At 46.2% G+C, this 14,751-nt stretch overlaps 1 protein-coding gene across 6 annotated transcripts in view; it reads right to left on the bottom strand.

The window, feature by feature from the left end:
* Window positions 1–14,751, bottom strand: part of TNN (tenascin N) — a 71,508-nt gene that overhangs the window by 16,566 nt on the left and 40,191 nt on the right. For 2 of the 6 annotated variants that reach the window (XM_043924613.1, XM_043924616.1), the window contains 7 exons: window positions 14,204–14,467; window positions 12,220–12,483; window positions 10,528–10,791; window positions 6,172–6,435; window positions 3,358–3,488; window positions 2,221–2,353; window positions 1,189–1,340 (listed from right to left, as the gene is read on the bottom strand). In XM_043924613.1, coding sequence (XP_043780548.1) covers window positions 1,189–1,340; window positions 2,221–2,353; window positions 3,358–3,488; window positions 6,172–6,435; window positions 10,528–10,791; window positions 12,220–12,483; window positions 14,204–14,467 — 1,472 coding nt within the window. The remainder of the gene's footprint in view (window positions 1–1,188; window positions 1,341–2,220; window positions 2,354–3,357; window positions 3,489–6,171; window positions 6,436–10,527; window positions 10,792–12,219; window positions 12,484–14,203; window positions 14,468–14,751) is intronic. The other 4 variants (XM_043924614.1, XM_043924615.1, XM_043924618.1 and 1 more) reach the window with 4 other exon arrangements.

Below are 14,751 nucleotides of genomic sequence, written 5' to 3'. Positions count from 1 at the left end.
TCAGGAATATCCCCCATCTGATCCATTTCTGCCTTTCAGCCATCAGATGCAGCTGTGTGGATAATAACTTTTCCTCTTTGCTGCTTATCAGATGGTATCATTTCATCTGTGGCTGCTCGAGTGTCTTTGGTTCCTCAGGCCCCTGAGCGAACGTGTAAATGAACACAGTCTGAGCTCTATGAGATCACGCTTTCTCCTTCCCACAGCAAGTGGTGGAAGCACAGCGGGTAAGGCTGCAGGCTGGTTTGGAGCAGTGAGAGCCTCTCGCTGTTCAGGTACAGGGAGAAGAGGGTAAGGAGAGGTGGGAAGATCAGATTGAAAGTCTCAAAAGCAGCTCATCATATAATTGGATCTGCAGATGCAATCAAAGAAGGTACCATGCGGTTTAATGGCCCACAGAGAATAAAACCTCCACACAGATGTGAGATGATCAGAACATTGCAAGTTTCCCTCTTTCAGGGTTTAGCCTTTCGTATCAAAGTTCCAAAAGCCCTGCTTCTGTACTGTGGAGCCAGGATGCAGAGCTTGGACAACAGGCTCAAAAATTCAGAGGACTGAGCCCCCAAAGAGGCCATGTGTTTCCATCTTGGATGACCTGAGATGACCCATTGGGAAAACCAATGACCCAGGAGGCTGCAGTCCAAGAATCTTGTCCCAACTTTGTTATTAACTAATGTGACCGACTCAGTAGACATGAGTTTGAGCAAACTCCAGAGGATGGTGAAGTACAGGGAAGCCTGGCATGCTGCAATCCACGGGGTCACAAAGAGTCGGACATGACTGATCAACTGAACAACATGTGACTTGGTCAGGGCACTTCTCCTTCTGGGCTTCAATCTACCCATTTATAAAGTATGAGCAATAATCTCTCTCATTCTATAGCTTATATGTGAAGGTCATGTTTATGAGTGTGCTTTGCAGAGAGTAAAAATGTAGGCAACTCATGTAAAGAGGCCATTAGCATTAATAGAAGGTGATAAACCCACAAGCCTTCCCAAACATCAACCTGAATTTAACCAAGCCTGCTCTATCCCAGGAATCAAGTACCTCGGGCCCTGTTCTTACAGTGGGGTGGGATCTCTCTGAAACAGCTGCAAGGCACCAAAGCATCTCTCTCCCATGGAGGAAGAAGAAACAGAGTTCTCTGGGCTGAGAAACAAGAACAGCCCAGGGCTCTGTGTGACTCACAATCCAGCCACCTCCGTCTGTGTCCATGTCACAGTACACCTGCAGGGGCCGGCTGGCATCCCCGTGCAGGTAGATGGTGTAGAGGCCACTGGCGACGTTACTGTTCTGCTGAACCTGACTGCAGTCCGAAGGGTGTGGAAAACGGGCACCAACTGGGAACCAAGCAGAAGGACAGCACTGTCAGGAGAAAGGCAAGGGAGGAGGGGAGTGGGGCTAGTCCCCTATTTTAAGATCAGCTTCCCTGGTGGCTCAGAGGTTAAAGCATCTGCCTGCGTCTGCCTGCAATGTGGGAGACCTGCATTAGATTCCTGGGTCGGGAAGATCCCCTGTAGAAGGAAATGGCAACTCACTCCAGTATTCTTGCCTGGAGAATCCCATGGACAGAGGAGCCTGGTGGGCTATAGTCCATGGGATGGCAAAGAATCAGACACAAGTGAGCGACTTCACTTTCACTTTGTTTAGAAATTATTTTGGAACCTCCTACTACTTTGCATCTTCCAACTCTTCACTTACATCTTACTTTTCTCACTCACCCTGCTTGCTCACATCAAACCCCCCCCAAATGTACTAGTGTGTGCTAAATTGCTTCAGTGTCCAACTCTGCGACCCTATGCTCCACAAGCCGCCAGGCTCCTCTGTCTGTGAGATTCCCCAGGCAAGAATACTGGAGTGGGTTGGCCATGCCCTCCTCCAGGAGATCTTTCCAACCCAGGGATTGAACCCACATCTCTTATGTCTCCTGCATCAGCATTTACCACAGGTGCCACCAAATAAGGTCAAGTTCACATCACTTCCTCCTCTGACCAAACCCCCCTCTTCCCCTCCACCAGACAATACTCCACTTCACTCCCTTCCTTCATCTCTTTACCATGGGATGGATTTCTTCTGAATTCATAACCCCATTTCCACTTCCCCTTGTCTAGAGAAATCCAGAGCCCTGTCGCCACTCGCTTTTCCTTGGACCCATTTTCTGCTTTCTCCCATGCTTGTCCTGCATTGCATTCTCGTTCAGAGTGCGTGAGCTCACATTACCTGTGGAAAGGTTGGTAGATACACTCCTGCTCCAGCGATCACCCTTAAAGGCAACTAAGGAGATAGGGAGGGTGACACCCTGCTCAAGGCCTTGCAACTCAAACCTCTGGTCCCCTCTTCCAAGCTGCACCTCCTACCAAACAAAGAAGACAGTAGACATTCACTTATCACCCACAGCACCCTCGGTGTCAACAGCACTCCCTGGTGCTAATGACAGAAGCTCCTTGGGAGGGTAGAGTTTTGTCTTTTTGAGGTCTCAGTAGTAACCCAGAATGCCAGTAGGTTCCATTTTCTCTTCAGGGCTGTGCCATGGAAATTCAGCACTTCCCAGCAATAGCCGGGAACCACCAGCACCTCAAACTGCCACTGGGGGAGCACCCTCAAGGGGAGCACACATGAGGTCTCCTGCCCTCCAGATACAAGCTGGGCAACCAACAACAGCCACTATTGGCAGCAACAGGCTAGCAACACCAAGCTGAGAAAGTAATGGGCAAAGTGTGCTGGCCACTGATATCTGAGGCAGGGAGATAGCTGGGTTTTCAATAACCTTTCTCCCTATGCTTATAATGGCAGCTTTACCACTGAGATAATGAATAAATCAAGGTGCCCTTCCTTTTTTCCTTCCTCCCTTTTTTTCTTCCTTTTCAAGGAAAGAGAATACCAACTTTCCACTGGGACAAGTCACAAAGATATGCTGGCTTTCTAATTCCAGGTAGGAGGTATAACTCTTGAAATAAGGTTAATCAAATTCATTAAATAAATATTTATCGAACACCAACCATGTGCTAAGTTCCAAGCACTTTAGACACAAGGCGAAGCAAAGCAGACAAAAATCCCCTGTCCTTGTGGAGCTGACATTTATTGGGGAAGTTACACGGGACAGATGTGTGGCCAGTGGATACGTGACAGGCAGCTAGGAAGGAGCAGGCATGAAAGTTAGTCCCATAAAATGAGACCACATGTACACTGTTCACAAATGACCAAGTTTAGCTTTCTCCCTTGCATACAGCAAGTGATCAGTAGGGATCAACACATTCATAAGCAGGTTGCCTTGGGACCAGCTATTGAGCTGGTTGGTCCCAGTGAGTTGCTGTACATGGAGGCTGGGGCAGAAGAGAAAAGACGAATGTCCAGTACCTTGACGGTGCCGTCTGGGAACTGGTAGGTCAGAATATAGCCATCGATGTTGGCAGAGGGGGGTGTCCAGGTCAATACCCCACCAGACTGGGTTACAGCAGAAGGACGAAGGTTTTGGGGAGGGTCAATGTCTGTATATAAAACATCAAGTAGTTATTATTACTGAGGTAATGAGAAGAGGTAATTTTTTAAATTTCCGCTTATATTCTCTCCCTACACATTCCCATTTTCTTCTTCCTATCAAGTAAGTAGCAGCCTCCATTCTTCCTTGCCATAAGGTCTTTAGGATCTGTTTTTCTCAAAGTATAAACCCATGGAGGACAAGAGGGTTAAGGGGTGAGTTTCAGAGGGAGTGAACCTGGGCTCCCACTTCCCCAGCAGATCTGCAGAGAGTGGTGGTGGTGGTTTAGTCACTCAGTCATGTCTGACTCTTGTGGCCCCATAAACTGTAGCCCGCCAGGCTGCTCTGTCCATGGGATGGGACTCTCCAGGCCAGAATACTGGAGTGGGTTGCCATTTCCTTCTCCAGGGGCTCTTCCTGACCCAGGGATCAAGCCCAGGTCTCCTGCGTTGCAGGCAGATTCTTTACTGACAGCCACCAGGGAAGCCACAGAGAGTGGTGTGTATGAGCAACCTCGATCAACAAAGTCCTGGAGATGGCAGGGCTCCCGAAGGGGCAAGGAAGGACTAAGACCCAATGCAGCATATATGTGTGTGTGTATATATATATATATATATGATGTGGTAAAAATGGCACTCTGAATTTGGGAGTAGCAGAGGCAAACAGATCTGAAAGGCCCCTGCATACAGAAACCAGGGACACTCAGTAAACACCTGCCCAGAAAGATGACCAAAATACAAGATGGGACCCCATGCCTGGCCTTGGAAAATCACCTGAGACTTCATACACAGCCCTGAGGAAGAAGCATGACTCTAAATTTCCTGAGATTTCCAACTAAGAAACAGAACGGGAACTTATAATAGAAATTAAGTTGGTACAGAAATATAAAGTTCTGTGTCTCAGGTAACTAAGTGTGCAGCTTTAGATGCATACCCTGTACAAAATGGGGAAGCAGGGGAGATGCTTGTACAAAAGAGGAGAGAAAGGGAGACAGGGTAATAGAGATGGAGGAAAAGCAGAGATGTCTTCTCATTCCCACGCACTTCTCCACTCAAACACCAGAGGGAAAGCGTGGGTGCATGTATGCACTGTAGACCAGGAAGACTACATCTCAGCAAAAATTCTAGTCAACACCACAGTAATTGGTCAGACAGCTCACTTTTTTTTTAAAGCAAACAAAATATGAATGGAAATTTCCATTTTGAAAAATCATCATAGAGGGTGACTTTAATTTAGAAGTTTCCAAAAAAGATGTCTCTAGGCTATTTTCTACCCAGTAGCATTTCAGCAGAAAACTGAAACGCAGTATTTTAATAGAAATCAGGCAGCTGTTGTTTCGAATTAGGATGTTTTGACAAATTTTGAGTTTCTGTAATATCAGCGTGGTGTGGCTTTCTAAAGCATAACATCTGGTCTGGATTTTATTCCACCCATCACGCAGAAAAACTGAATTTCCTAGTTTCAGAATCAAAGGAAAACCTTAACTATGTAAATATCTTGAGCTGGCTTCTGCCACCCCTTTGACTGCCCACCCATCCCCAGGTTATGAACCTGAGATGTCTGTCTTAGTTATTTCTACATTTCTACGAAGTAGAAAGATTAAATATTTTTGTCTTTAAAAATGGGGAGGGGGCTTCTCTGGTGATTCGGTGGTTAAGACTCTGAGCTTCCACTACAGGGGGTGCAGGTTTGATCCCTGGTCAGGGAACTAAGATCTCACACACTGCACAGCGCAGCCAAAAAAAAAAAATGTTTTTAATGGGGAAAGTGACACAAAGAGAAGATAAAGAAGAAAGAGAGAGAGAGAGGAATGGAGGAAAGAGGAAGAGGGAGGGAGACTGGGGGTGGGGGGGAGACGGGGGATGGAGGAAGGGAGGGAGGGGAAGAAGGAAGGAGGAAGATGCTGACTGCCCCAAGACAGAAGTCCTGGGTATCAGGGAGCCTTGGGTGTGGAAAAGAATTTTTCTTTCTACACACCTTTGTTTAGTTTGAAAATTTTCACTATAAGCGCGTATTACTTTTTTATTAAAAACGTCTGTTAACTGTAACTGATAAATATAATGAATACATTCAAGGCACCTCTCATTTCAGTGGCCACACATGGTAATACTGTGGCCACACGGGATGACCAGGCTCTGCCCAGACTGTCTAAAAAGACCCGAGGACATCAGGGTGGGCTGCGTGATCCTGTCAGGTCCCTGTGAGGCCTCATCTCCACAATGCTCAGTGAGACCAGGGGTCTCATCACGCACATAAAATACAGGCAGTCCAGGCCCCTTTACTGGCCAACTGGAGAGGGACAGTGGGAGAAGGAAGATGCTCCACCACTGCCCCCAATGTGGAGATGGAAGCAGAAAAGGCTCCTCGCCTCCCTCTTCCCCAAACTGGAGCTGAGGCCCAGCCAAGTTCTCAGGTCAGGACGGACAGCCTGGGAGCTGGGCTGGGTGAAGGGGGTGTGAGGGAGGCTCCCTTCCACACAGCCACCTGAAAGAGTCACACAGTCTTCCTTCACACCACTTCCTTCCTAAACTGTCTGTCAAGGTATTACTTCAGAAAGGTGAAAAGGGAAGCACTCTGAAGAATGCCCTCAGGGGCAACACTGTGTTCCCTGCCCCTCTCCTCAGACTAGATGTGGAGGAAGGCTATCTCCTGTTAGGTGTGAAGGGCTCCATGTCCCCCACCCCCCACAGTACCTGTCAGGGCCTTGGTGTCGGCCTTCCTGCTCTCCCGGTCCTCCTTCTGGGCCCACACGTGGACCGTGTACTCCACACCTGGCCTCAGACCCGTCAGGATGGTGCTGCTCTGCTCCTTCCCCACCGGAACCTCTCTGGTGTCTCCGTCAGCAGAGGTGTAGCGCACCAGGTACCTGTCGATGACGGCCTGCACCGGGTCCCAGGAGACGGTGGCCGTGTTCTCCGTCACCTGATCGTTCACCAGGTTTTTGGGGCTGTCAATTTCTTTTTAAAAAGGAAATGCTGAATTTTACGGCCTAAGGAACACATCACCATTCATGATACTTTTATTAACAATACAATTCCATTGAAAACATTCTTCCAGGGGAAACAAACCACTGGGAAAATGTTATATTAAAACTGAAAGGAATTTGATCTTCTCCAAGTGCATCGACATGGAAACTTTTTGTTCTTCTAGTTCCCATAAAAATAAAAATAAAAATCTCCTGTGCAACAAGACAAGCGACCCAAATGGCAGGTGAAGGGACCTCTTTTGCTATTTCCATGGTATATAGCTATTTCGTTTCACAGAATTTTAGAGCTGAGAAGTTACACCTTTCAAACTTCTTCCCTTTCATAAAAGGAGAGGAGAAGGGAGATCTAGAGAAATGAAAAGACTTGGCCAAGATCCTGCTGTTTTCTTGCATTAAAACTTGGACTCTGGGGACTCCCCTTGTGGTTGAGACTCTGTATTGCCAATTCAGGGGGCATGGGTTTGATCCCTGGTCGGAGAGCTGGGATCCCACATGCTGTGTGGCATGGCCTAAAGATAAACAAACAAAGAAACAAACAAACAAAAAACTAGACAAAAAACCTAGAGCCTCTTCCTCCTGAATTGTGAGCCCTTTCACCTTCTCAAGGACTTTGCTCCCTTTCATCTGCCCTTTCTCACCTGTACCTTCAGTCTCTCCCCGCCTCCCGTCATTCCCAGACAAACAAGCTCTAGGCTCTCCCATCCCTCTGCTCCCCTTAACTGACAGACTTCTCAGGAGAACCCGCCTGTATATCCCACCTCCTGTTCACTCCTCAGCTCAGTGAAGTTTCACATTTCTACAGCACATCACTATAACTGCTGGTCTAGGTCACCAACAACCTCATCTTGCCAAATTCAACGGACACCTGTCATCCTCACCTTGCTCGACCTTTGAGCGGCATTTGGTAGAGCTGAGCCACTGCCCCTGTCTCAAGACACTCTCAGCCCTTGGCTTTCATGACTATACACTCCACTGGGTTTCTCTTAAGTGCCTCCTCCTCTTTGATTTCCATCAGCAACCTGGAAACATAGGGGAACCTGAGGGGCCCTCTCTTCCTCTCTGCCTACAGATGATCTCAGCCATATCCGCAGCTTTATTAATATTCTAATCATTTACTTAGGGCTGTGTCAGGTCTTAGCCACAGTATGTGGGACCTTCGCTGAAGCAAGCAGGATCTTTTGTTGTGGCACGTGGGTCTTCTAGTTGAGGCACTCAGTAGCTGACCCCCAGCATGTGAAATCTCAATTCCCTGACTGGGGATCAAACCTGCATCCCCTGCATTGGAAGGTGGATTCTCAACCCTGGACCACCAGGGAAGTCCCTCCACAGCTTTAAACTCCAGCCAGATGCTCACAGATCCCCAGTGCCTATCAATCCTGAGTCCCTGACTTGTATCTACAAGAGCATATCCACCACAGCACCTAGCATGTATTAAACACTCAATAAATACTTGTGGAATCAATAAATAAGTCTCTTAGTTAAGCAAGAAATCCCATGAGTACCTCAAGCTTAAGCATTTAAAAGTCTTAATGTTCCTCCTCAGATCTGTTTATTGCTCAGAAGATGCCCCAAGTCAGAAACAGATGTCATACTTGGTTCCTCACTTTCTTCCTGCTCCACATCTCATCCATCAACAAAAACTGTCACTGATGCCTCCAAAATATGTGCCCTGATGTCCTCTTTTCTCATCCCTATTGCCATCATACTTGTCCATCTCTCCCTACCAACTTGACTAATCTTCCCCCTTCTACTCCTGTCATCTCTCCCATTTATTCTCCTCACTGTGGCCTGAATAACCTTTTAAAAATGAATATTGCCTCATGCCATTCTTCTCCTGATAGAATAGCATGCCCCCTCTTTGAGGTACTGTGTGGTCCTATATGACCTGACCTTTCCCCCTGCCCCCATCATCTCATGCCACTTTCTCTCCCCACCTCTATGCTCCAGCAAAAACAGCCTCCTTTCAAGTTCTTCAACCATCTCATGCTATTCCAAATCAGGGCCACACACTTGTTCTTCCCTCTGCCCAAGATGGCTAGTTTTCCCCAACCCCTCTTCTGCCCTTCCTCTACAAGCACGCTGCCCAAGAGATCTCTCTGCAATGATGGGAATAGTCTAGAATCTATACGTTAGTCACATGTGGCTACTGACCATTGGAAATGTGGCTAGTGCAACTGAGGAAATCATTTTTAAATTCAATTCAGTTCAGTTCAATTGTTCAGTCGTGTCCGACTCTTTGCGACCCCATGGACTGCAGCACACCAGGCTTCCCTGTCCATCACCAACTCCCGGAGCCTGCTCAAACTCATGTCCATTGAGTCAGTGAAACCATCCAACCATCTCATCCTCTGTCGTCCCCTTCTCCTGCCGCCTTCAATCTTTCCCAGCATCAGGGTCTTTTCCAACAAGTCAATTCTTCACATCAGGTGGCCAAAGTATTGAAGTTTCAGCTTCAACATCAGTCCTTCCAATGAATATTCAGGACTGACTTCCTTTAGGATTGATTGATCTCTTCGCAGTCCAAGGGACTCTCAAGAGTCTTCTCCAACGCCACAGTTCAAAAGCATCAATTCTTCAGCGCTCAGCTTTCTTTATGGTCCAACTCTCACATCCATACATGACTACTGGAAAAACCTTAGCTTTGACTAGATGGACCTTTGTCAGCGAAATAATGTCTCTGCTTTCCAATATGCTGTCTAGGTTGGTCACAGCTTTTCTTTCAAGGAGAAAGTAATTTTTAAATTACTGTTAATTAATTAAAATTTAAATAGCCACATGTTGCTAGTGGCCACTGTACTGGATGGCACAATATAACAGAACTGTAAGCTGGACACATGGCCACCAAGCTAAAGACTCCATTTCCCAGCTCTCCTTGTGGTGAGGGACACTGTATCTTGGGTCTAGCCGGGGAAATGTGAGGAGTGACATGTGCAGGGCAGGCATCTCTTCCCTTTCCCATGCCCCTTTCCACTGGCTGGAGTGAGGATGGGTAATGACCATGTATTGGATTGGCCAAGAAGTTCATTTGGGTTTTTCTGGGAAAACTCCCTGGGAATGGCTGAGCAACAATACGGAAGGAGCCTGGGTATCCTGAACCACGGAGCTATCATATCAGCCTTGGCACCTTACACTCTGACCATTCCACAAGAGAGAAGTAAGCTTCCTTCTTGTTTAAGTCACTGTTACTTGGTTGTTTCTGTCAATCTGCATCTTTTTTTAAATTTTTTAATTGGAGGATAATTGCTTCACAATGTTGCATTGGTTTCTGCAGGACATCAACATGAATCAGCCATAGGTATACATATGTTCCCTCCCTCTTGAACCTTCCTTCCTCTTCCCATCCCATCCCACCCCTCTAGGTTGCCACAGTGTACCAGGTTGAGCTTCCTGTGTTATCTACTACTCCCCCATTTCATCCCTGCCCTGTTATTCTCTACACCTATACCATGTTCATCCCCTTCATAAAACTTATAATTTATAGTTATAAATGCATTTGCTTGTTGACTATCTGTCTTTCCCACTGGACTTCAAGACAGTAGGAATCATATATATTTTGTTCACTGCTATATCCCAGGCCTGGCACTTAGAAAATGTTCATTAAAATTTAGCTGCATGTTGAAATGAACACTGAACTTCAACTGCCAAAAGTTCCTTTAATCTAAACACCACCTATTAAGTAAAAAATAAAATCAAATAGCTTGCTACAAAACAGTACTTTAATGCAGTGGTTTTAAGAATTTTATATTGGCTCTATCTTATTCCCTATAATTTCCTATAGCTGAGAAGCATCGTCATTAAAAACACAGGCTTTGAAAAACAGTTTAAGACATTCATGGGATTGCTCAGTACGGAGCCCATTATTATGCTTTGTTCTTTCTTTAGGTGAATGGAGTTTGTTGTTGTTGTTTTTTCTTTCTTTTTCTTTTTTTTTTTCTGTAAACTCCTAAAATAATCCACAGTCCCTGAGGACATGGGCCACAAAAGCAGCATTGCTCTAATTCAGCAGCAGTAGATCGGCCCACAGTGAAAAACCCTAGTTTGCTTTTCTTGTCCCTCCTGTTACCTGTAGCGGCCTTAGTGTCGGCCTTCCTGCTCTCCCGGTCCTCCTTCTGGGCCCACACATGGACTGTGTACTCCACGCCTGGCCTCAGACCCGTCAGGACGGTGCTGCTCTGCTCCTTCCCCACCGGAACCTCTCTGGTGTCTCCGTCAGCAGAGGTGTAGCGCACCAGGTACCTGTCGATGACGGCCTGCACCGGGTCCCAGGAGACGGTGGCCGTGTTCTCTGTCACCTGCTTGGTCACCAGGTTTTTGGGGCTGTCAATGTCTGAAAAGAAAATAACAATCAATATGCATAATTAATAGGCCACAGAGTGCAGAAAATCACAGCCACCTTGCTTGGGGTGACACCCTTTCATGTTTTGTGGGGTTTCCATCTTGCATGCTCTAACTGCATCATGGATATACGTCTTCTCTCCCCATAAAGACTTTGACTCCCCAAGGAGAAAGCACAGTAGACCGAAACCTGAGCGTCTATACTACTACCTCTACCAAGAGTTTAGCAAGACAAATTTCTTTATTTATTCAATAAGCATATGCCAAATGCCCACTATATACAAGGCTTGGGACTAGACAGTTTGCAGGGTTCAGTTGAAGAAGACATGGTCTCTGCTCACAAGCAGCTAAAAATTTTGTTTCTAGCATCATGTCAACAAAGACCTCTTAGTTCATATAAGATGATTCTACCAGCTCGATGCAAATATAAACCCCCAGAGGAAGCGAGCTATATTCTACTCCCATGGGGTTCCCACTGCCTAGAGGGAACAGGGCCCATGGAAAATGCTCAATATATGTTGTTAAATGAATCAGCAAAATTAAAATCCAGTTTTAATATGCTTTAGCACATCATAGATTCACTTGTAATGCTGATTTGCTGGCTAAATCACAGTACAGAAATATAATCATACATGTCTTTCGCAATAAGGTAAGAATACAACCTAGAAGTTATACCTGAAAATAACACAATATTGTAAATCAACTATAGAAAGTCCAGATATAAACCCACGCACATGTGTGCATGTGCTAAGTCACTTCAGCCATGTCTGACTCTGCGACCCCATGGACTGTAGCCCACGAGGCTCCTCTGTCCATGGGATCCTCCAGGCAAGAATACTGGAGTGGCTTGCCTTGCCATTCTACAGGGGGTCTTCCCTACCCAAGGGTCGAACCTGTGGCTCCTGCATTGCGGGTGGGTTCTTTACCACGGAGCCAACCGGGAAGCCAGAACATAACATAGAAATTACCCTTATCCTCAAATGACTCATTATAGTAAAGCAAACCACGTACAGCTACTCACTTTGGTAGATGTAAAGTCTACTTTTTGAAGTTGAGTTTTGAACACATAACAGTTAATATTCATGGCATTTGATTTTCATTTTCTGTTTCCAATCACAAACTCAACAGGAGAGCCTCAATACTGAACAGAAGACTCACACACTCAGAAGAAGCACTGGCAGGACCTGACCATCAGTCATGGCAGACTTGTAGCTTGGAGGCTGCCAAGTGGCCCTGACTTGTAAAGAAACCAGCTAAAGGGAAATGAGAGATGGAATATGCAGTACATTATGATGGAACACCATCCTGCTCTTCCATAAATCATCAGCTCTGCCAGTTTTCAGTTCAGGAAGCCAAAACTAGATGAGGCATAGCCTTAGCATGACAGGCCTTACATTCCCGAAGAACAGTGCGCTGTTACCTGTAGGGGCCTTGGTGTCGGCCTTCCTGCTCTCCCGGTCCCCCTTCTGGGCCCACACGTGGACCGTGTACTCCACGCCTGGCCTCAGGCCTGTCAGGATGGTGCTGCTCTGCTCCTTCCCCACCGGAATCTCCCTGGCGTCTCCGTCAGCAGAGGTGTAGCGCACCAGGTACCTGTCGATGACGGCCTGCACCGGGTCCCAGGAGACGGTGGCCGTGTTCTCCGTCACCTGCTCAGTCACCAGGTTTTGGGGGCTGTCAATGTCTGAAAGGTAAAGTACACTATTAGCAAGCACCAGAGAGTGAGACCATGTTCCTTGGGGTGAGGCAATCTCCATTGTTATGGTTTTCCTGTCTCCTATGTGGATTTTAAGTTGTTTCATGGACATAGGTCTTCTCACCACTCTTGGATCCTCAAGGAGGCGGCATAGGATAGCAGAATGGGCACTGGATCCAGAGTCAGGAGAGCTCCATTCCAATCCCAGCCAGAGAGGCAGAGCAGAGGACCATGAGGAGCGGCCATGGGCTGGAGCCAGCAGACCTGGGCTCTAGGTCCAGCTCAGTCATCAGCCAGCAGCGGCCCTGCACAACTCTGCCACCTCTGGCTGGGTCTCCATCCCTCATTTGTAAAATGTGGGCCTTGCCAAATAGATTTTAAGGTACCATAATATTCCATGAATATTCCATGAATCATCAGCTAACTTTGTGGCTTGTCAAAATCATTTATGTCTCTGTATTTGAGGTTTCTCAACTGTAAAATGGGGATATTGATTCCTGCTCTACCCATCTCAATGAATTCCTCTGAGTACCAATGAAATGAAGACTATAATTCTCATTCATTGCTGGTAGGAATGTAAAATAATGCCACTGCTCTGGAAACAATTTGGCAGCTCCTCAAACAGTTAAACATAGAGTTACCATATGACCCAGGAATTCCACTCCCAGGTATATAGCCAAATGAACTGACAACACATGCCCACACAAAAATTCATTCATAAATGCTCACAGCATCATTATTCACCATAGCCCCAAAGTGGAAACAACCCAAATGCTCATCAGCTGACAAATGGATAAACAAAATGAATTAGATCCATATAACGAAATATTATTTGGCAATAAAATGTATGAACACAAGCTATAACATGGATGAACCTTGAAAATATTATGCTTAGTGAATGAAGTCAGCCAGAAAAGGCCACATATTCTATGAATCTATTTATATGAAATGTACAGAATAAGGAAATCTCTACAGACAGAAAGTATGTAGTTTCCTAAGGGTGGAGGAAGCAGTGCTGGGGAATAACTGCTAATGTCTGGGGTTTGTTTTAGGAGTGATGAAAATTTTCTGAATTAGACAGTGGTGATGGCTGCACAATTCTGCATATACTAAAAACCACTGAATCACACACACTATAAAAAGGTGGATTTTATAGTATGTAAATTATAACTGAATAAGTCTGGACTTAAAAAATGAGAAACAGAGATGAGAAAGAGCTTTAAAAATTATGAACCATTACTGTTTAAAAGTGCAACCTTAGGATCCTCAGAATGGAGTACACAGCAATCAAAAGAGAATTGATCCACTAAGAAAGCAATAAGACTTCCTTGTCCTGAAGAGATTACAGCACAAGTCATTTTCCTAAAGTACATGTGAGCCTAACATGTGGCTTATTTCTTTCCTTTCAAGAAGGAATATTTAATGATTGATCACAAAGTAAATACACAGTTGGAAGGACAGTGGATGGATAAAACCAATCACCATTTATCTTTGCAAGATCAAAGTATGAGGCCAAATGTGAGCCCCTTATTTTGATGTAATGTGTAAAAAGGAAGTGAGGGATGGTGTGTGCCTTGGCAGAAGTCTACTCTCCTGCTCTTCCAGAAAACATCAATTCTGCCACTGTCAGTTTAGGAATACAAAACTTGACCAGCCATTGACTTTAGCATCTCAGGGCTTACATTTCTAAAGAGCAATGCTCCCTTACCTGTCGGGGCCTTGGTGTCAGCCTTCCTGCTCTCCTGGTCCCCCTTCTGGGCCCACACGTGGACCGTGTACTCCACGCCTGGCCTCAGGCCCGTCAGGACAGTGCTGCTCTGCTCCTTCCCCACCGGAACCTCTCTGGTGTCTCCATCAGCAGAGGTGTAGCGCACCAGGTACCTGTCGATGACGGCCTGCACCGGGTCCCAGGAGACGGTGGCCGTGTTCTCCGTCACCTGCTCAGTCACCAGGTTTTTGGGGCTGTCAATGTCTGAAAGGAAGATGCTAATCAATAAACACCATTCACAGAGTGAGATCTTGGGGCCATGTTGCTTGGGGTGGGATAGTTTCCCATTCTCATAATTTTCCTATCTCATAACAGTTTTCAGTTGTTTCACAGACATAGATCTCTTTATACATCCAGACTTGAGGATTTTCGAGGAGGAAGCACAGAACAGCAGAATGAGCAGTAGACCCAGTCAGGAGAGCTGTGACCCTGGACAACCTGGCTGTCTCTGGCTGGGCCTCAGTTTCGTGATCTGTAAATCTTGCCTT

Source organism: Cervus elaphus, chromosome 14 (assembly GCF_910594005.1).
Source record: "Cervus elaphus chromosome 14, mCerEla1.1, whole genome shotgun sequence".
NCBI classification, from domain to species: domain Eukaryota; kingdom Metazoa; phylum Chordata; class Mammalia; order Artiodactyla; family Cervidae; genus Cervus; species Cervus elaphus.
The sequence above is the reverse complement of the archived record's forward strand: the minus strand, read 5'-3'. Positions and strand labels throughout refer to the sequence as shown.